Below are 20528 nucleotides of genomic sequence, written 5' to 3'. Positions count from 1 at the left end.
AAAATGTGTTTCTACAAAGGCATGTGTTTCTACATGTCCCTTCCCTGTTGCCTTTCTCTTCCTGATTAATCCTGCAGTGAAAATATAATGCTGAACTTCCCTTTTATAACATCAGGCTGTGAAGTCAAATGCAGGATTATGATCAAGAATGAGTGAAGACTGGTCTGTAAGAGAAACGTGTGTCCTGTCTAGATCTACTGTACATTCAGTCACAGAATGACAGGCCAAGTAAATGTGTTTGCATAAAGCAGTGTTCTCGTATGAAATTTCCTCCGTAAAGAAGGATTTCCATATATTTATTTGTCAGTGTGTAACATTCCAACTGTAGCATTGCAGTGAAGAGTAGGAAAACTGGTTTATGGAAATATTGGATGTGGGTTGTCAGGAAGATTGACAGATCAATAACTACTGCCCTTCAGTACAATGCAGAAACACTTTTCCTTTGTAATTCTTATTAATCACTTTCTGTGCTATAATATAAGCTCCATATTCCACAGTGTAGGACTTTTTTTCTTTGTTCTTTTGATTGCTCGTGTTCACAGGAAAATGTACTTGTTTTTTGTTTGTCTTTTTACAGCTTGGCACGGCAATTGGCTTCTTGTTACCACCAGTTTTGGTTCCAAACACAGTTGATGATATTGATCTAATGGGGCATAATATCAGCATCATGTTCTATGGAACAGCAGCAGTATCCACACTTTTATTCTTATTAACAGGAGTTGGTAAGTGAAACATTTCGTATAGTGACTGTGTGAGCAGAGCAATCTAATAGTGACTCTAAATTCCATGACCTTTAGCTTTTAGAAAAAATTGAAAACCCCGCCTCTCTGACTTAGCTTTCCTTGGAATACACTTATCAGTGTGTCACACCATACATCTGCTTTCTGTCGAGATACTCTTAGCAAGTGGTGAATTAAATTTGCTTGTTTTTTGTTCTTGGGAGGTACTGCTTATAACGGTAAGGGCTGTATAAGTAGATAGGTTGAATTCATGTGCAAGTTTTGTTTGGCTAAAATAGTGTTTGCCTGCATTTAACCATGCTATGCCATGTTGTGTGTTGGCCCTGAGCTGTAGAAAAAGACCTGAATAGACTTAGGCCTAGTCTGCACTAAAAAAGGTTTGCAGGAATAGCTGTATCGGCAAACTCTCCTAGTATAGATGCAGCTTATACGAAAAAGTGCTTTTGTCAGAATAGCGAATACCAGTTCCCCATAATTATATGAGCTGTACCCGCAAAAGCCCTTTTTTTTTGGCCAGTATAACTGCATCTAAGCTAGAGCTTTTGCTGGTATAAAACGTTATTTAAAAAGAAAAATCACAACCCTAACTGATTTCAGAGTAGCAGCCGTGTTAGTCTGTATCCACAAAAAGAACAGGAGTACTTGTGGCACCTTAGAGACTAACAAATTTATTTGAGCATACGCTTTCGTGGGCTACATCCCACTTCTTCAGATGCATAGAATGGAACATATATATAGCCCACGAAAGCTTATGCTCAAATAAATTTGTTAGTCTCTAAGGTGCCACAAGTAACCCTAACTGATGTTACAACACCAGAAGATGTTTTAAGAGTAGACTTCGCCTCAGATTCCTGTTTTAACTTTAAACCAGTTGAAATGCCATTGGAGCAAAAAAATTGAGAATAAGCTTCTATAAATTGTACACTGATAATACTTGAGGTGGTTTCTGCATGTTACCTCTTGTGGGTTGTGCTCCAAGGTGCTGCTGAGCTTTGGGAACTTGCTCAAAAAGCAGTGGGCATTGGGATTGCACAAGCATCCCCTCAAGGCACTGAATGTTCACAGGTGAGATTGTAAGAGCCTGGCCCCAGTTGCTTCAGTATCTTCCTTTTCTGTGGCTAGCTGCAGGTGTAGCAATGCAAAGCTCCCTCAGTTTTGCTTCAGAGCAGAGAACGATGGAAACACATTTAGAGATGTGTTCTTGTTGGGACTGGAGCAGAATCCTCCTATTCTGTGGATTTGTATGTACATTGGTGATCAGACAGGACAAGGCCTGTGTCATTCTGATCCCTCCTGTTTGGGCCAAGTAGTAGAGGTATGTGCATCTTCTGGATCTGTCTTCGGTGTGTTCAGAATGCCTAGCCCAGGAAGACAGCCTTGTTCTGCATCCCCAGGCCAAAGTCTCTTCATCTTGCAGCTTGGATTATGAGACATCAGCTTCTGATCTAGCGTGTCCAGTAAAGTTGCATAAAATCCTCCAGTGTTACTACCAGGTATGGAAAAGGTTATCTCTGTTGGCAGCAGATAACATGTCTTCATGCTCTGCTCCCTCTTAGTCTATTTTTGGACTTGTTATTATAACTGAAGTCTCTTGATTTTCTGCCATTCCTTCAGTTGACAACTGTAAAATCTTCAGCCATCCCAACACCAGGAGATTCCCTAAATGACTGATGTCGGTTCAAAGAAGTGTTCAGAAAGAGGATCTCAGCTTAATGGTGCCAGAGTTAAGAGTACTCCTTTTGAACCCTGGGGATAGTGTTCTTTATTCTGCTGGTTGCTAGAAACCAGGGCACAGCGGCAGCATCCGTGGCACGCAGACTGTGTGTAGCATGCTAGTGTGCAGCAGATTTACACCCCAGCTTGCCAGGCTCTAACCCATCTAGACAAGCCCAAGGTCAGTTACATCTATGATAAATGAATGAGTTGCAGGCTTTCATAGGTGATATACTCCCTTTGCTTTATTCCACATGGACAAATATGTCCATGTTCCTCATGTATAACGTTTACCTAAAGTTGAGCTTGATTTCCTCCTACACCAGATAGTTTATCTCCTGTTTTCTTGATAAAACCTCATCACCTGTCATTGGAAGGAGTTGTGAGGTTTTAGCAGGGCTTGGTTTGCTAAAGCTTCAGGAGGATGGATAGAACATCTGATGTGGTTTTATAAAGCTGGTGAGCTGCTCTTATTTTTTCAGTCTTCGATATTGAATTCACGTTTCTCACTCACAGTCAATGTGAAAGCTGCTGATCAATACTGCAAATTGGTGATTGAGTGTCTAGTGATTGCCAAATATCAATGTATGGATTTATCTAACCTGAGGATGACTAAAGTTTAAGGAAGTGGTAGGGGAAAAATACTAATTGAATAGATCAAAGTAATGAGAACTGAATCCTACTAAGATTAAAATGTAAACACTTTCAAGTATTGTTAAATAGCAAGTTAGAAAGGATTTGTGTTTAGACTTTATTTCGTAAGTCTTTATGTGCTTTGTTTTAGTGGTTCCACCTACAGTGAAAAAGGAAAAATGTTAAAGCATCAAATACAGCTGAATGGCACTTGAACAATTATTGACACTGTTTTTATATCCAGAGGATATTGAGCTAGTATGGTGTTACTATGTCTTTAGAGATATATACAAAGGTCAGAAAGATTTTAAAGGGTTCATTGGCTTATTTGTATCCAAAAGATCCCTAAAGAAACTCCGGAGCCAATGGTATATTTACAGAAATTCAACTTTTAATACTGTAAATAAAAGAAATTATGCTACAGACTGTTAAGGGTCTGATACAAACCCATACCAAAGCATGTAAATTCAGGTACCACTGAAAGTCTGTTCTTGCCCTATTCCAGGGGTCGGCAACGTTTGGCATGCGGCTCGCCAGGGTAAGCACCCTGGCGGGCTGGGCGAGTTTATTTACCTGCTGACGCGGCAGGTTCGGCCGATCGCGGCCTGCACTGGCCACGGTTCGCCATCCCGGGCCAATGGGGGCGGCGGGAAGCGGCGTGGGATGTGCTGGGCGCGGCTTCCCGCCGCCCCCATTGGCCCGGGACCGCGAACCGTGGCCAGTGGGGGCCGCGATCGGCCGAACCTGCCGCGTCAGCAGGTAAATAAACTGGTCCGGCCCGCCAGGGTGCTTACCCTGGCGAGCCGCGTGCCAAACATTGCCGACCCCTGCCCTATTCTCTTGTGTTTGTGTATTGTAGAATCTTTAAGGATTGGGGTGAAATTCATCCTTCTGTAGAGGGTCTGCATGAAGACTCTGTGTACCATTTAAGCCCTTTAAAATGGTGCATAAACAGTATAGAGGTCCTTGACAGGTCTTCTGCACAAAGTTGTGATTTTTTTTTTTTTTCCATCTTGTGACCTTATGTCACAAATGTTGTAATACTGAGCTATAATGGAGTTAGCATAGCAATGCACTTTCGGCCTTATTACTAAATAAGGGAGCTAGATTGACCTTCATTTTGCCACTGTAAGCAGAACATCTAAATACTTAAGGGCTAGGTGATCTGATTAATGTGATCCTGCTTCATTCCAGAGTGGATTGATTTTAATCATGATATAAATCAGCAAGCAGAAAACCTTGATTTAAATAATCACTTCTAATCTTGTTTTGCTTTTGTACTTTTTAGTTATTTTCCAAAATAATAGCTGAGTCTCATTGGTTGGTAACAATTGAAATATGTTGATTTGCTATTAAATATAACCCTTACCCTAAGTTTTTGGTACTACTTTTTACTAAACTATATCTATTCACATTTATTTTAGCAATTTTATACTGTAACATATGTTCAGATTTTCTTAATTTTTATATTTTTATTGTGTTAGAAAATGAAGAATGACACATTCCTTGTTTATTAGATGATTTTTGTTTGTTTTTGGTTTTTAACTTGTGATTTGTGGCAAACTGAATTTGAATGGAAATTTAAATTCAGTTAAACGCACAGAAACAGCATTTTAAAATTGCTTTTATTAAACTACTTTTAAATATGCTGGATACATACAAAAACAAGTAAGTTAATCAAAACATGTTTTGCATTCAAACAGATTTATTAATCAAAGGAAGTACTGTCTGTAGATAGTGAATTGAAGTAATTGTTTCTTGTCTGCATGTCCTTCAAGATTTTAGGGCTAGTCGATCTCTGACATCTTGTTTTTATTCAGTCATTGGAAGAGGAAAACAAGCTTTCCTGCTTTTTCAGCTCCCAGTCAGTTCCTTACCTTTGAATTGACTAGTCATTGAACTGAACTAGTGGAATAAACTGAAATGAAGAAAATATTCTCTCTGCATCTGCAGAAGAAGCTACTTCTGTCAAAAGCTGGTTTAGCACTTCAACAAACGCTGGTTCCAGGTACTTAGCCAGTGACTTCCATCAGTTGAATGGTTTGACTCTAAAAAGTAGGCAGCAAATGTACTGATGAAATATTATTTTTTTAACGATTTTAATATATTATAGTATGTTTAGACCTTAATATAGGTTGTCATAGGTTGTGTTAGCAATGTTAGCCAAAAAGAATATCTCCCATCTAACTAGGGTTCAAAGACGCTTTCAAGGAAGGTCAGCTGACTTCCTCTTTAGTACAAGGACAAGATAGAGCATGAGAAGGAGCAATCAGCAGTTTAAACACTGTTTCTTTTTTGCCAGTCCTCTAATGCAGGGGTTATTTAAGCAGTCTGCAAAAGATTGTTGTTACTATAGAACAGTGGTTTTCAACCTGTGGTCCGTGGACCCCTGGGGTCCGCAGACTATGCCTAAGATTTCCAAAGGGGTCCACATCTCCATTTAAAATTTTTTTGAGGTCTGCAAATGAGAAAAAGTTGAAAATCACAGCTTTAATGTAAGGGGCAACAACACAAATCAGATTTTCTCAAGTTTTGTTCTTCAGTTATCTGTGGGGCCAATCAGAAAGAAGAGAACTGAGTTACTGTAACTTGACAAGTTTCCAGTGAAACAAAATGGTCTCCCTTGAAGTATATCCAGAGTAAAGGACTCTTAGGGCTTATTTACATGAACATTTAGTTCGCAGCAGGCTGGGGTGTGAATATCCTAACCTACCCTGCTGTGGATTAACTGTTCATGTGGACCCTGCTGACCCACCGTATCAGTTCATTAATGCGCTTTAATCTAGTCCCATCTCAAAGAGGACTAGATCAAAGAGTGCTAACGAATTGTTTATGTGCGGAGCAGAGTCCACATGGGCATTTAGTTCACAGCAGGCTATTGTGGGGTAGATTCAGACCCCAGCTACTGAAAACTAATCATTTGTGTAGACAAGCCCTTAATCTTGGTCCTTTACACTCAACCAGGAGGAAAACAAGCTCTTTAAAAAGAAGTTATGGTGGAGGCTTACCAATATTAATGCTTCAGTTTCAGGATCTGAACTGTTGCATCTTCTTTCTGAACTGAAGTTAGCTCAAGGTGTATTTAGGAATGTGCTGATTCACTGGCTTGTTTACTTCTGGGACTCCAACTACAAAATGGACCAGGTCCAAGTAGAGTGGAATATGTTGACGCTGGTGTGGGTAAGCTGTTCAGTCATCTTGAAAAGAGAGAGACATAGTGCTCTGAATAGTGTGCCAATTAATTTATGCCACAGCATGACTTTGGCATTTGCTTGGACTAATTATATTCTAAGTTTTAAGGGCCCAAACATGTGACAGATAAAAAATGTCTCTAGGATATGTTTGTCAGTAGCGCTCCAACCAGAGTGAATGGAGGTGGCATGTTCAGACTGGCTAGCCCTCATTGGAGGATAAAGTCAGAATGGAAGATGTTTGTTTATGCTTTCATAAAAATCTACTTTACAATGTTCCTTAAACCAGAACATTTTGTATTCACATAAAATCCCAAGCCATTACTCAAGGCAAACTGATAAAGATAAGTAGGGTGAAAAATCCTTTTAATGTTGTTCTTTTCTGTTTGTTCTAGTGTTTGATGAAAAGCCTAAATTTCCTCCAAGCCAGGCTCAAGCAGTTCTCCAGGACATTCCTCCTGAAGATTACTCTTATAAACAATCAATAATTAACCTGTTCAGAAATATTCCTTTTGTGCTTTTGCTGATCAGTTATGGTGAGTGTTGCCTTCTGTCTTTAGGCTGGTAATAAAGGCGAGATACGTTCCTAGAGTCCATCTGATCTTTGCCATGCCATCACTCGTTTAGCAGCTTGAGATCAAAAACTGTGGGTGGCCTGTGGTCTTCTCAAAAACTATGAGCAGAATTCAGTGCATCATGGTACTTTTGGAGGAAGCAGGTAGAGGAAAGGCTGTCATTAGCTCTACTCCTGACATCCTTCACCCACTATAGTAGAAGGACTACTTACACTGTTTGTACTAGCACTTCTGGCATTCAAATTGGGCCTGGAATGACTGAAGCTTAATTGATGTGAAGCCTTGACAAATCATAGTCTTTATAGCTGCTAAATGATTGAGAGAGTAGTTCTGAGGGGACAAATGTCACTTAGCATGGTAAATGTCTCTAGTGTAGACACAGCCTGGGAGAGCAAGCCTTGCTGAGGAAAGTAGCTTTATTGCTTATTGCTTTGTTTTTCTCTGATGTGTGGAAGACCTAGGGAAACAAACTGTGGGAACAATGAAGCTGTGTACAAAATGCTTTTAAATGCACAAAGCAAACCCACTGAGGAAAACATAAATATATCTTCTCTAATCTCTTTAAGTTATTATCTTAATTATCATTTTTAAGAATAGGTAAAATACATTCAGACATGTGTGATTTTTAATTTTCGTGCCTCCTTTTAAGGAGTAGCTAACATAGATCTCTAAAGTTATCATTCGAATTCTCCTCATCCAGACAGATGGTGGCTTGAATGCTAGCCCTTGAGAGTCTGGGCACAGATTATAGGGGGAGGATGGGGGCGCTTTAGGATACAGAGAAATCTTAAAAAAAAAAAAAAAAGTGCGATAAGTAGACATCGAGCTGGTGACTTACTGAATTTCCTGGTGGGGAACGTAGCTTCTTTAAATGTAAACGTTTGATTATTATTGACACTTATGATATGGAGGGTACATCATGTTGTTTTTCTATTGCAGGTATGATGACTGGGGCATTTTATTCTGTCTCCACATTATTGAACCAAATGATAGTGACATATTATAAGGTAAGTTTCTCTTGAATCCTTTGCTTTTTCATTTGTATATCTGTAGAGTTAGTGTCCCAGATGTTTTGTAGGCATTTTTGTGTGATCAAGGATTCAGAGTCTCCTTTGTAGTCCCTTAAAATTGCATGCTCCATACAGTTATAGAGGTGATAAGTACTAGTGTTTGTACTTATAACTGTCAAGAGGCCTGAGAGCCTGACTCCTTGAGTGGAAGTGAGTCATTAATAAAAACCATATAAATATTTGTTGAAAGGGAGAAGAAGTGAATGCTGGGAGGATTGGCTTGACACTGGTGGTAGCAGGAATGGTGGGTTCCATTATTTGCGGTTTGTGGCTGGATTACACCAAAACATACAAGTAAGTGAGTGGAGTTGGGATGGGCAGGGGTAGGCGGATGTGCAATTGTGTTAGGGAAAAAAAAAAGTCTTCTATAAAAATGCAAAGATTCAAGTGCACCTTTGTGGAAGGCAGAAGGGAAATGATAAAAAAAAAAAAAATCAGTATGTCCATGATTTTTCTTTGTCCTTGAGGGAGTGCCATGACTGAGACTGTGGTAAGAGTCTTAGACTCAATCTCATTGGTTTCTGGCCAGGATGAGGTTTTGGCAAGGTTGGGCTGAGTCCACTATAGTGTGATGTGAATTTGTAGGGGTTTCTGTCTATCCCTGTGGCTGGAGAATGCATGCATGATGTTAGCAAAATAGGAAAGGCATCTTGGGTTCCAGCAGTCCCACCGCTCTCCATTTTATCTTGTTCCAGCTTTGACCCAACAAGTCCTTCCTTTGGTGGAGCATACTGGCTTCACCACATTGTCATATTGTAAATTAGGAGCTTAATTTATTAATTCAAATTTTTGCATCCTCTGCTGGATCTTTAAATAAGCACAACACAACCTTTAATCCAGGGCATGTCTGTGCAGAAGAACACTGTTACAGGCTCTGTAGTATGCACATGCTGTGGCATTTAGCAAACATGTACAAGGGAAATAGGGGATATTGATTTTTCAAAACAAGAACTCTCAGTCTTAGAGTGAAGTTCTTATTTCAGTGACTGTTTCTTTATCATAAATTATGTACAATAGCTTTAATAACCCCAGTGGATGGTAATGCAGTAGGATGGTTGCTCTGCTGCATGTGATTGGCTAATAAAACAAGCGTGTGCCTCAGTTGCTCAGTCTGTAATACAATTTGTAAAATGAATAGTTCATTCTAATCAGATTTGGCTTGTTTTTTATCTGACTCTTCACTTTTATTGGAAATAGTGTTCAATTTGGCTGCTTGAGATTTGATGTAGTATAGCATGTAATCCAGTAGTGTCGTTCAGAGAATACAATAGAGCAGGGAACTACAAAGGGCTTGACGTCATCTTCTGATGTAACTACTTGTCCTCTGTGAATCTGAGCAAGTCATTCCCCTCCATTGTGGCTTGAATAAAGCAGCCATATAACTAAGGGAATGAGGAGAAGGGGACGGACAGAGCCTCACTGAAATGCATGATATATCTGAGTTGGAATTACCTGAAGCAGATTTTTAAAACTGATATTTCAGTTGTAGCAAAGAGAATATGTAATATTTATATGACTGTTCCATGTTTGACAATATGTATTGTCTTCTCTGGTTTACAATGGGTATTTTCTCTTGGGTTTTGTTTGCAGACAGACTACTTTAATCGTTTACATTCTCTCATTTGTTGGAATGACCATATTTACTTTCACCCTGGACATTGGAAACCTTGTAATAGTGTTTGTGACTGGAGGAGTGCTTGGGTAAGGAATCAAAGGGGAAAGGAAGACAGGTTGTAATTCTAGTTAAAAACTGTATTTAAAGGTATCTAAGGGCTTTTTTTTAAACTAAAAGACTATACCTGTAAAACTCCCTTTCCATACATACAACCTATCTTCTGCTACAGATACAATGGGTGAGTGGACCAAATTCTAGTCTCTGCTGAAGTCAGTAGATTTACTCTCAATTTTCACTGGTGTGATGAAGACCAGATTTAGCTTTCTTATGAGAGCCTGATCCAAAGCCCATTGAAACAAATGAGTCTTCCCATTGACTTCAATGGTCATTGGATCAGCCCCCCAAATAAACAAAAGTAGTGGGGTTGGGCATTTGAGCTCACTAATACTACTTGCTAATATGTACAATTTATATTTTCCTAGCATCCAAAATATGCTAGGCACATCCCAAATGCAGAGGAAGATGCAGTCCTTGCCCCCAAGAGCGTATAATCTAAAAAACCCCAGAGAGGTGAGGAAAGGGATATATAAGCGAAGCAATTGTGGTGATGATAGGCGTTAAGTCTAAGTTATAATTGTAAAAAGTAAGTACACTGAGTTCCCATCTGCCCTCCATCATTTAGTTCGCCCAATTTCCACAGCAATCCCCAGTTGCAGGTCTAGTGTCTGTACTGATGGTCAATCCCGTTCCTCTGCATAAATGAACAGCTTGGTGACTAAATTGCCTGTTTAAGTCCTGCACTTGCAAGAAATTGGCCTTTTAGTAAAGGGATTTTAGTGAAGAGAGGGTAGTGGCTTTGTGGACCAGCTCCAGAAGGGAGCTCTATATATAGAGGGTGGCATGGAACAAAACACAGAGATGGTTATGGGAGAACGTAAGAAAGGCCATACTTGGTCAGACCAAAAGTCCATCTAGCCCAGTATCCAGTGGCCAGTGCCAGGTGCCCCAGAGGGAGTGAACAGAATAGGTAATCATCAAGTGATCCATCCCCTGTCGCCCATTCCCAGCTTCTGGAAAACAGAGGCTAGGGACACCATCCCTGCCCATCCTGGCTAATAGCCACTGATGGACCTATTTTCCATGAATTTATCTTTTTTGAACTGTTATAGTCTTGGCCTTCACAACATCCTATGGCAAGGAGTTCCACAGGTTGACTGCACATTCTGTGAAAAAATACTACTTTTTTTAGTTTTAAACCTGCTGCCTATTATTTACTTTCTCCACACCAGTCATGATTTTATAGACCTCTATCATATCCCCCCTTAGTTGTCTCTTTTCCAAGCTGAAAAGTCCCAGTCTTATTAATCTCTCCTCATATGGCAGCTGTTCCATACCCCTAATAATTTTTGTTGCCCTTTTCTGAACCTTTTCCAATTCCAGTATATCTTTTTTGAGATGGGGCGACCACATCTGCACACAGTATTCAAGATGTGAGCGTACTATGGATTTAGATAGAGGCCATATGATATTTTCTGTCTTATTATCTATCTTATGATTCCCAATCTATCTTAATGATTCCCAACATTTTGTTTACTTTTTGGACTGCAGCTACACATTGAGTGGATGTTTTCAGAGAATATCCACAATGACTCCAAGATCTCTTTCTTGAGTGTAACAGCTAATTTAGACCCCATCATTTTATATGTATAGTTGGGATTGTGTTTTCCAGTGTGCATTACTTTGCATTTATCAACATTGAATTTCATCTGCCATTTTTGTTGCCCAGTCACCCAATGAGATCCTTTTGTAGCTCTTCGCAGTCTACTTGCGACTTAACTATCTTGATACAAAATTATTCATCTGCAAATTTTGCCACCTCAGTGTTTACCCCTTTTTCCAGATCAATGAGAATAAGACAAACGTGTCAGGACTAGAATCTATGGTGGAAGAATATGAGAATGAAATTGTAAGACAAGGGCAGATAACTAGGGAGGGCCAGATTAAGCCCTAAACTATATAAATTCTTGAAATCAAGCACATGACACTGTAACCTGATACTTTAAAATGACCTTTGTTCTGGTTTGCTTTTTATATCCATAACAATGGATTAGAGCCACACTTATGATACTCTTGTCCTTCCTCCCTCCCCCCCCCCTTCAGCTTCTTCATGACAGGTTATCTCCCGCTTGGCTTTGAGTTTGCTGTGGAAATTACATACCCAGAGTCTGAAGGCACTTCATCAGGACTCCTTAATGCTTCAGCACAGGTTATTGCAGGCTTATTCTTGTATATGAGGGTAACATTTAATAAAGCCTCTCTGCCTGAATTTTTGGGGAAACAGTCCTACATTTGGCTACTGGCATTTTATTGCGCTCCTATAGTGTTTGTTTATTTACCAGTCTCTAGACTGGTAGATAAACTGCAATACACTGATCTGGATTTTTATAAGCTAAATTAGAAGAGATTTACTAAGTGAGTCTAATAAAATCTGAAATGTTTTATGATGATTGATTACAGATATTTGGGATTCTCTTTACGCTGGTTCAAGGAAAGCTCATAACAGTATATGACCCTCGTGCGGGAAACCTTTTCCTCTGTGCATGGATGTTTGTAGGCATTATTTTAACAGGTAACTAATCACATTTGCTATTTATCTTTATTTATGTAGATATTTTTGTTCTTTGTTGTTGAGTCAGTGTCTCCAACAAAGCAATAGAGTTTAAACACACCGTTTTCTTATCCTTGTCTTATCTATGGAAAATTATTTCTTGATTAAAGAATCGTTATTCATATTTACTGCATGCATACCTCATTCTAAGGACAACACCGCAACTACATATACAGTCATATTCCTGGCTGCAATTCTACAGTGTCTTCATAAATTTAGAACATTTGACTATCTTCAGTAAACATAAATGAGAAAAACATACATCAGTTTAAATGAGTACATTAAACTGGATTTATTTTTAAATCCAAAGTATGAAAAAGCACATTTAAGGTATAGAGATTTTTGGATAAATTTGGTTAAATGGATTTATTGGGCGAAGTTAGTTTCGCCAGCAATGTCTGTCTGTTTACAAGCCAGAGTGATTATTTAAATATGTGGGTTTTTTTTAGATCCAATCAAATACATTGCTCAGCAAATAACTGCAGATTAGGCTGGAAATAACAAATAAATTGTTAACAATGAGAGTAATAAACCATTTGAACAGCTTACCAAAGGTCATGGTCGATTCTCAATTGACACTGACAATTTTTAAATTAAGATTGGATGTTTTTTCTAAAAGATATACTCTAGGAATTATTTTGGCCTTGTGTGTATGGCCTGTGTTATACAGGAGGTCAGACTAAATGATCACAATGGTCCTTTCTGGCCTATGCAAAACTTCAGGTTTTTTTAATAATTGATTTTAATGTTTTTGGAGTGAATGACTATCTCTAGTAGTTGCCTGGGATGATCACTCTTCTAGAATAGAACGATCCAATAGTTGTATAAACAGACAACACAAAGCTTTATTTTGCGAAAAAGAGGTTTCTTTGTATGAACTTGATCTGCCAGTTTGGAGGTGAAACCACAAATTCCTTCCAGCTGCCATAAGAAAAGGGTTGGAATTGCCTAGTTATGGTATTAGCCATCAGTGATGGCAGCTATCTCATTCTCTGGAGATTTGACTGCTAGAGGGGTATTATTACTTACAAAATTATGAGAATAAGGAGTTGGCTAAAATCTGTAAAACTAATCCTCTAGAAATCTAACAAGAGCAACTAATGTATCGTTGGGCTTTGCCCAAACCTGATGGCTCAAGAAAGCTCAAAGTTTTATGTGCCTCATCCCTAGAGTGTTGGATTGCACATATCCACATGTGCACTAGTGTGTGTATTGGGAGATGGGGCTCTTGTGCATATTGGTATTTGAGTGGGATAAGAGATTTTTGCCTGTAGGTGTTACTGACAAGCTTGCAAGGCTGTCTTATAAGATCTCGTGTTATCTGATGCCCTATATATGTGGGGCATAAGCAATTCTACTAGTAATTGTCTTACAAATTACTTATTTTTTTTTTAAAATGTTTTTAACGGTATGCTATTAATGTGCAAAACATTCATGTCATCTTCTAGCTGGCTTTTGAGAACTGATTAGGCATTCGCTTTTTAATGACTTGTTAAATTTTTGGATGGCATTGGCATTCTTCACATTTATTTTTTGTCTGCAACTTCTTTGTTAAAGGCAAAACCATCCATTATGGAATATAATAAGGAGAAAAACTAACCTTGTTAGCCAATTAGAAATACCCACCACTGAGTGTGTGCTTAAGATAAGAACCTTTTGATTATGAGGAATGCTGGATGTCAATTGGCTAGTGAGGAAATAATGGCATTTTATGTGTATGTGAAAGTTTCCCCTCACTAGCTTGAGTTTGATTCCTTGGCTTATAGACCTTTTTTAAAGGTAAATTATCCAATGAAGAACTAGAAATTTGGTTGTTAAAGCTTTATAGCCTATATACAGTATCAGCTCATAAAAGTGAATAAGCATTGCTTCACTTTTGTAGTAATCCAGAACATTTTTGATACTGTAATAACCATAGTACTTATATAACGTGGTGCAAAGAAACTGAAGCAAATCACGCTTGTTTTATAGACAGGAGCTTATCTATGTCTCAGATAAAGTGGCTTGCTCAATGTGCCACAACAAGTCAAATTCATGGTTAGTGTGTGGGATTTTTGATCTCGCGCCTGTGGTTGGTTCACTGGACCACACTTGTAATTTAATGCATTTGAATGTCAAAGCATGTTGCTTTGAAGAGAGGAACTGACTTGCAGGAATCCTACCTGAGAGTGATTCCTGGGATACTGCATCCCACTCACATGCTTTCATTCCCCAGTGGGTGGCTTGATAGCATTCTTCTCTGGTGGTCTGATGTTTAGTAAGAAATCCATGGACATTGTGCACTCTGAGGGAACATGGGAGAGGGGCTGGGGCATGGAAGTAGATGCTTTCCCTCTAGAAATGAAACTGTTCTGTTTTTCTTTCATAAAAGAGATTCTGTACATAAGTCTTCTATTCTGAGGGCCTTCTTCTGTGGGGATTTAGAGACATGCAAACAGTCTGACAAGATTTCATTCTGGGCAGCTCTAACATTCTCAGATTAGAGAAATTACTGTTTGGTTCACAAATTTATACCTGGGACTTACTTCCCGGTACACATGTAAACAGCTGAGTATGTGCCAAAAACGTCAACATTCACCACACCCTTACCGATGGCTTAATGCAGCTAAGAAAATGTCATATGTAAAAACTGTTGTTAAATGACTTCTGTGAGGGGCAAGTTTAAAATTTGTGAATAATATGGGTAGGTGAATAAGTCAGAGTGCAAATAAAGAAATCTCTTTTGAACAAGTGATAAAGTAATTGCCACAACTGTGCCATAGTGGTACAGTCAGTCTCCTGGAATGGTCGCGTTATGGGAAAGTTGGGGGTTATAAATGTTTTCTTTGTTTCAGCCTTAATCAAATCTGATTTGCGGAGACACACTGTAAATTCCGGGATTTTGATCACAGACCTTAAAGCTGTAAGTGATTTAACCTTTTTTATTTTGGTTGTATTATTGCACTTAAATATTTGACTTGTAATTTCATGAGTATTTAACATCAAAATACAATATGTGACTGCTTCCTAATTCAGCTAGAGCAACTGATACACTTCAGGACCTGCCCTCAGTTATCTGATTATTTCTCTATGTGACTGATATGTGTATATCTCTTAGCAGGATTACATGGCTTAGGGTACATGCTGTATATTTGGCATTTCAGTGATATAATGGTCTTCCCTTTAAGTGCGGTCCACGTGTGTCTTAAAGAAAGGCATGGTAGAGTTTCATGCCATGACGAATTTATTGAGTGCGGTTTTGGAGTATCCCAGGGATTGGCAACCTTTGGTACGCGGCCCGTCAGGGAAATCCGCTGGCGGGCCGGGATGGTTTGTTTACCTGCAGAGTCTGCAGGTTCGGCTGATTTCAGCTCCCACTAGCTGTGGTTCGCTGTTTCAGGCCAATGAGGTCTGCGGGAAGTGGCGCGGCGCGGGCCGAGGGCTGTGCTGGCCACTGCTTCCCGCAGCCCCCATTGGCCTGAAATGGAGAACTGCGGCTAGTGGGAGCTGCAATCGGCTGAAACTGCGGACGCTGCAGGTAAACAAACTATCCCGGCCCACCAGTGGATTTCCCTGATGGGCTGCCAATCCCTGGTGTATCCCTTTGTTCCTTTTGAAGTGAGGGAAAGTTGAGCAATAAGCATTGCTTTAGGTTCTTTAGTAGATCACAAGATGTGTACCCCAGCTGTTAGCTTTGCAATATATTACATAGTCACTAGTTGTTTAAATGAGGGTAAACCATTGAAATCTTTCCATCCTATAGTTTTCTTGACCTTCAAGGAAATGAAGATGCCTTTGTGAAGTCTTACTGTAACAGCATCTATCACCCAGTTTTCTGCCTACTTTAGGTAATTCACATGTACCTATAAGTTACAGCAGGATTTCCTTATTTTCAAGATTCTCCTCTATTGTATTTAAATACACTGGGGATGAGCTGAATGTTAATCTCAGTAAGATCCATGTCAACACTCCATCTGTAATATAGATGGGAAAATTATATAATTTATAGGAGATCTAAATTCCATATGACTTTTAATCAAAAATTGGAGGGGGAAGGGAATCTGTTTTTTATGCCTTTCTATTATCATCTAACTCAAACTAATTATTCACCAAATCTAGTTTCTAAAACAGTAATATAGTCTAACTGGCTATATGAACTGTAGAATTTAATGATTAGTCTCATTGTTCCCAGGCAAACTGAAGTCAGGGACCGCTTCATTTGTATAACTACTTAATCCCTTAATTCTTTCTGCAGGTACCAGTTGACAGTCCTACAGAACATGAAAAGAATAACACTGTGTTAAAAAAACAGCCAGAATCAGCCATGTGAGGCAGAAGGAAAATACTCTAGAAACGCACAAGTTTCATGTAATAGTGAACTGCACTGATTAGCATAATCACTGGATTTGTACGTATGAGTAGTAAGAATTTTGTTAGAATATTGGTGTGAGAGTCGTGCAGTATTACTGGAAGATGCACAATTCATTTTGCCTAAGGCATAAACGGTTTTAACTTTATATTGAATATTTATCATAGCATTTTTCAAATTTGGTAGTCTCATTGGTAAAGGTTTCTTTGACTGTTGTCCACCCTCCCGAAAGCAGTGCATGCTCAGAACCTCATGGTAAAGAAACTTGCATCTCAAAATATAAATGTCATAACAAATGGCCGGTCAGTTTTTAATGAAGTCAATACATTTGGTTAATTCATTTGCCCAAAGTCACACTTTCCTAATGCACAATCTGTTACTGGGGAGAGATGGACTGAGCAGACACACAACTGAAAGGGATTGATATTTTAACTGTATTTTTAATATAAAAGTGTTGCAAATTTTAAACCAGTCCTCCTGTTTGAGGGATTCTGTCTTTAGCACAATACATAGAACAAAAAATAAATAAATTTGCAGGCATGAATGTGTCAATGAGTGAAATCTGAAGCTTTAATTGCCTTGGGGAAAACCACAGTATATGAAACTTGTTGGTACCCCGATACAGGCAAGAGGAAACACTTTCTGCATAAATTCATCATAATACTTACAGGGGAGACTTAATAGTGATCTATTGAATATTGACACTCTTTTACAAAGGTAAAGTGTTCGTAGGCAATGGAGTGCTATGACTTGATATACCTCCATAAAATGCTTTGAATGCTACTTTAGATAGCTGATGTGAGATGAGTACATGTTTACAAAAAGATTGTGCCTTTATTGCTGAACGTTGTAAACAAGAGCCTTGGCTCAATCTAAGTTATATCTGTGTTGTCTTACATTGTTGGGGAAATTCCACTGTACATGTTTAAACACCTCCTCTGTGTATTTGCTGACTTAACAGAAAATGTCTTCCATCCTTACCATGTCTCTGCATCATGAACTGTAATGATAGTCTCTAGTTAAATGCTTGTGTTTATCATGTAACTTGCAAACAACTTGCTTAGAAGTAAAACACATTTGTCCTTCAGTCCGTATAGCTTTAAACAAATTGTGAAAGGGAAGTGCTTCACGGCGTCAGTTGGAGCATCTGCTCTTTGTACTGTGGGTCATAAGTAAGGTTGATTTTTGTCACAGTGATCATGGAAATCATGAATTTGAATAAAGTCTGTGAAATCTTGGAAATGGTTGTAAAACATATTTGATTATGCCCCCAAGCAGAGTGGCCTTGCGACCTGGTGCACAGGATCACAGTGCTACTCAGGTTTGGCTCATCTGCCTTTCTTTCTCCATTTACAGAGGGGCAGATGGACCATAGCTGATTGGTGTGAGCTAAATGCACTAAGTCACAACAGCTGGAGTGGGGAGCTGCTGCTGTGAGGTGAGCTCACTCTGTAACTCCCCCGGGCCTCGCCTTTCAGCACCCCTCACTGTGCTCTTGCATGTGTTGATGTAACGAAAACAACTTTGTTTGATTAGCTTTCTGTGACTTATCACTTTGCCCACGCCTTTTCTGTGAAATTTACTGAATATTTCCATTCCCAAGTCATAGTATTGACCATAAATATAAAGGGGAATTAGGTGTTGCAATGCCTAACTAATAGGCATCCTGCTGCCAGTGGAAATAACAGCCCCTGAGTTAATTGCCCAGGCATCCTATGTATTGCATTGGGAGAGTTAGATCCCTAAGAAAGGGATTTTCAGAAGGCAGCAAGCTGAATGGGAACCCGCGTAAACTAGCCAGGAGTGAAATGCAGAGGAAGGGGGTGGTGCTCAGGGCCCAGCTCCATCTCAGTATTTATGCATCTAACTTCCATTGATCCTGGTTGCTAGGCACTTATCTCAGGTTGGGATTCTTTGCTGTGTCCCCTCTCCTGGATTTAGGCCACATGAGCCCATTGTCAGGAAAAACTGGTGAGAGCAAGAGAGGCCACCCCATTATTGCCACTATTCCAGTAGTTATGGCATCCACCTGGGAGACCAGTTTTCAAATTTCTACTCTGCCTGATTTGGAGCAGGAGGTAGAACCCCCCGGTCTTCCACCAACCAGGTGACTCTCTTACCGCTAGGCTATTGGCTATTCTTGGGTGGATCTCTTTGTTAGAGCTGTTCCACTTTGTATTAATAATGAAATAGTCTGGGAGGGAGAGAGCAAAAGCGAGAGTGACTATATAGCCTAGTGGTCAGGGAATCCACCTGAGATGTGGGAGACCTGCTTTCAAGTCCCTGCTCCAAATCAGGCGGTTTGGGGATTCAAAGCTGGGTTTCCCCACATCCCATGTGAGTGCCCTACCCATTGGGTTTTTAGGTATTCTGGGATGCACATATGCCAGCCAGCCCACCCCTAAAATTTTGACCTGTTCACTGCCTCCCTGGCTGTCTTCTGTGCAGGTTAGGCATGCTTTATCACCTTGGGTCCTGCAGGTGCAATAGATAAGGGACTGACACATTCGAGAATCCCTGGTGGGCCTTAGGCATGAGGTAGGGCTCTGAGCAGCTTAACAGCAGCATTAGGACTTAGGGGGCTTTGCACATGTCCCCTAGTGGAAACCTGCTTGCTTATGGGAATAGATACATTCAGGGCTAGGCAGCAGCTGAGCAGTGATTTTTGTGAATGTCAGCAGTGCCTAAATGTTGGCATTAGGCACCCAACGAGTCAGTTATTCACATAAGTTCCTTTGTGAATCAAACAGTTTGTGCCGTAACCCAACAAAATGCAGGGAATTAAAATTTAACAGTAACAAATGCATTTGATGGGTAGGGAGGAGGAAAATGAAGGATCAAAGGAGGAAAGAAGGGACAAAATGAGGATGTTTGTATTGTGAAGTTTTCTAAGTGAAATTGTAGTGTTTAGACTCCTCCTTTCCCCTTTAAACACTGCACATTCTAGTCTAGTGCACAGTATCCATTCTAGCATCTTAAGGGTTTAATTTCTTGTGAAGATTTCAAAGGTTCCTAGTTTGGGATAGGGAGTTAATGCTTCTTTGTTATCTGGGCCCTGTTATAAAAACTCTCTGTGGTTGTACTTTTAAGTGCCCAAGTTGCTGATGAAAATGGGACTAAGTGCATTTGAAAACACGATCTCTATCCAAACAAAAACAACAAAGAGTCTGGTGGCACCTTAAAGACTAACAGATTTATTTGGGCATAAGCTTTCGTGAGTAAAAACCTCACTTCTTCGGATGCATCCGAAGAAGTGAGGTTTTTACTCACGAAAGCTTATGCCCAAATAAATCTGTTAGTCTTTAAGGTGCCACCAGACTCTTTGTTGTTTTTGTAGATACAGACTAACACGGCTACCCCCTGATACTATCCAAACAAAGTAGCAGTAACTGAAGCAGTTGCAAAATAAAGAACCACATAAATTAATTCTAAGCCCCTGTCTGTGCTACAAAAAAGACCTACAGTGAGAGCCTACAGATTTGATATTGTTGAGCCTATGGCCTCTAAAAGCTACCCAAGTGGTTATTCCCAGACACAGTTTAAATTCTTCCCCTTCCTTCCCTACACAATGTCTGAATGGAGAACCCTGACCTGGACCAAGGGCGATATGCAAATAAGGAGGGGATATCCTGCAACATTACTTCCAGGGAGTGTTAGAGTGAGGGTTGTGCGTTCTAGACTTGCTAAGTGTAGAACCCCCAGTCCTGAGGGTAAATGGCACTGATAAGTAATCTACTCTGCCCTTTCTTTACATAAGGCCACCACAGTTTTCCAGAAGCCCCTCAACTTTAGGGAGTCAGCTAGCTTTATAAGAAATGCTCTGTCTGTACAGTTTTCTGAACAAAACCACAGGCTGAGCTGGGACTAGAACTGTGCATTAGAGATAGACAGTATTTGAATAAGATCAGCGTGTGTTGAAGCAGCCCTCTTCCAAACCAGGCCCCACACTCTTTTTTTGCCAGTTATGGTGCAGGA

The 20528-nt window shown here is 39.8% G+C and overlaps 1 protein-coding gene across 2 annotated transcripts in view; it reads left to right on the top strand.

Moving 5' to 3' along the window:
* FLVCR1 (FLVCR choline and heme transporter 1) overlaps positions 1-17795 on the top strand; it is a 30854-nt gene extending 13059 nt beyond the window's left edge. Inside the window, exons 2-11 of one of the 2 annotated variants that reach the window (XR_254584.4) lie at positions 578-722; positions 6673-6813; positions 7792-7859; positions 8113-8216; positions 9513-9623; positions 11698-11803; positions 12055-12166; positions 15040-15107; positions 15948-16032; positions 16440-17795. Coding sequence is in view for 1 of the 2 variants with exons in the window: in XM_005278909.4 (XP_005278966.3) it covers positions 578-722; positions 6673-6813; positions 7792-7859; positions 8113-8216; positions 9513-9623; positions 11698-11803; positions 12055-12166; positions 15040-15107; positions 16440-16514 (930 nt within the window). In the remaining variant the exon portion in view is untranslated. The remainder of the gene's footprint in view (positions 1-577; positions 723-6672; positions 6814-7791; positions 7860-8112; positions 8217-9512; positions 9624-11697; positions 11804-12054; positions 12167-15039; positions 15108-15947; positions 16033-16439) is intronic. The other variant, XM_005278909.4, reaches the window with a different exon arrangement.
* The last annotated feature ends 2733 nt before the right edge of the window (positions 17796-20528 follow it).

This window comes from Chrysemys picta, chromosome 3 (assembly GCF_011386835.1).
Source record: "Chrysemys picta bellii isolate R12L10 chromosome 3, ASM1138683v2, whole genome shotgun sequence".
NCBI lineage: Eukaryota > Metazoa > Chordata > Testudines > Emydidae > Chrysemys > Chrysemys picta.
This window is presented reverse-complemented; position numbering and strand designations above follow the sequence as displayed.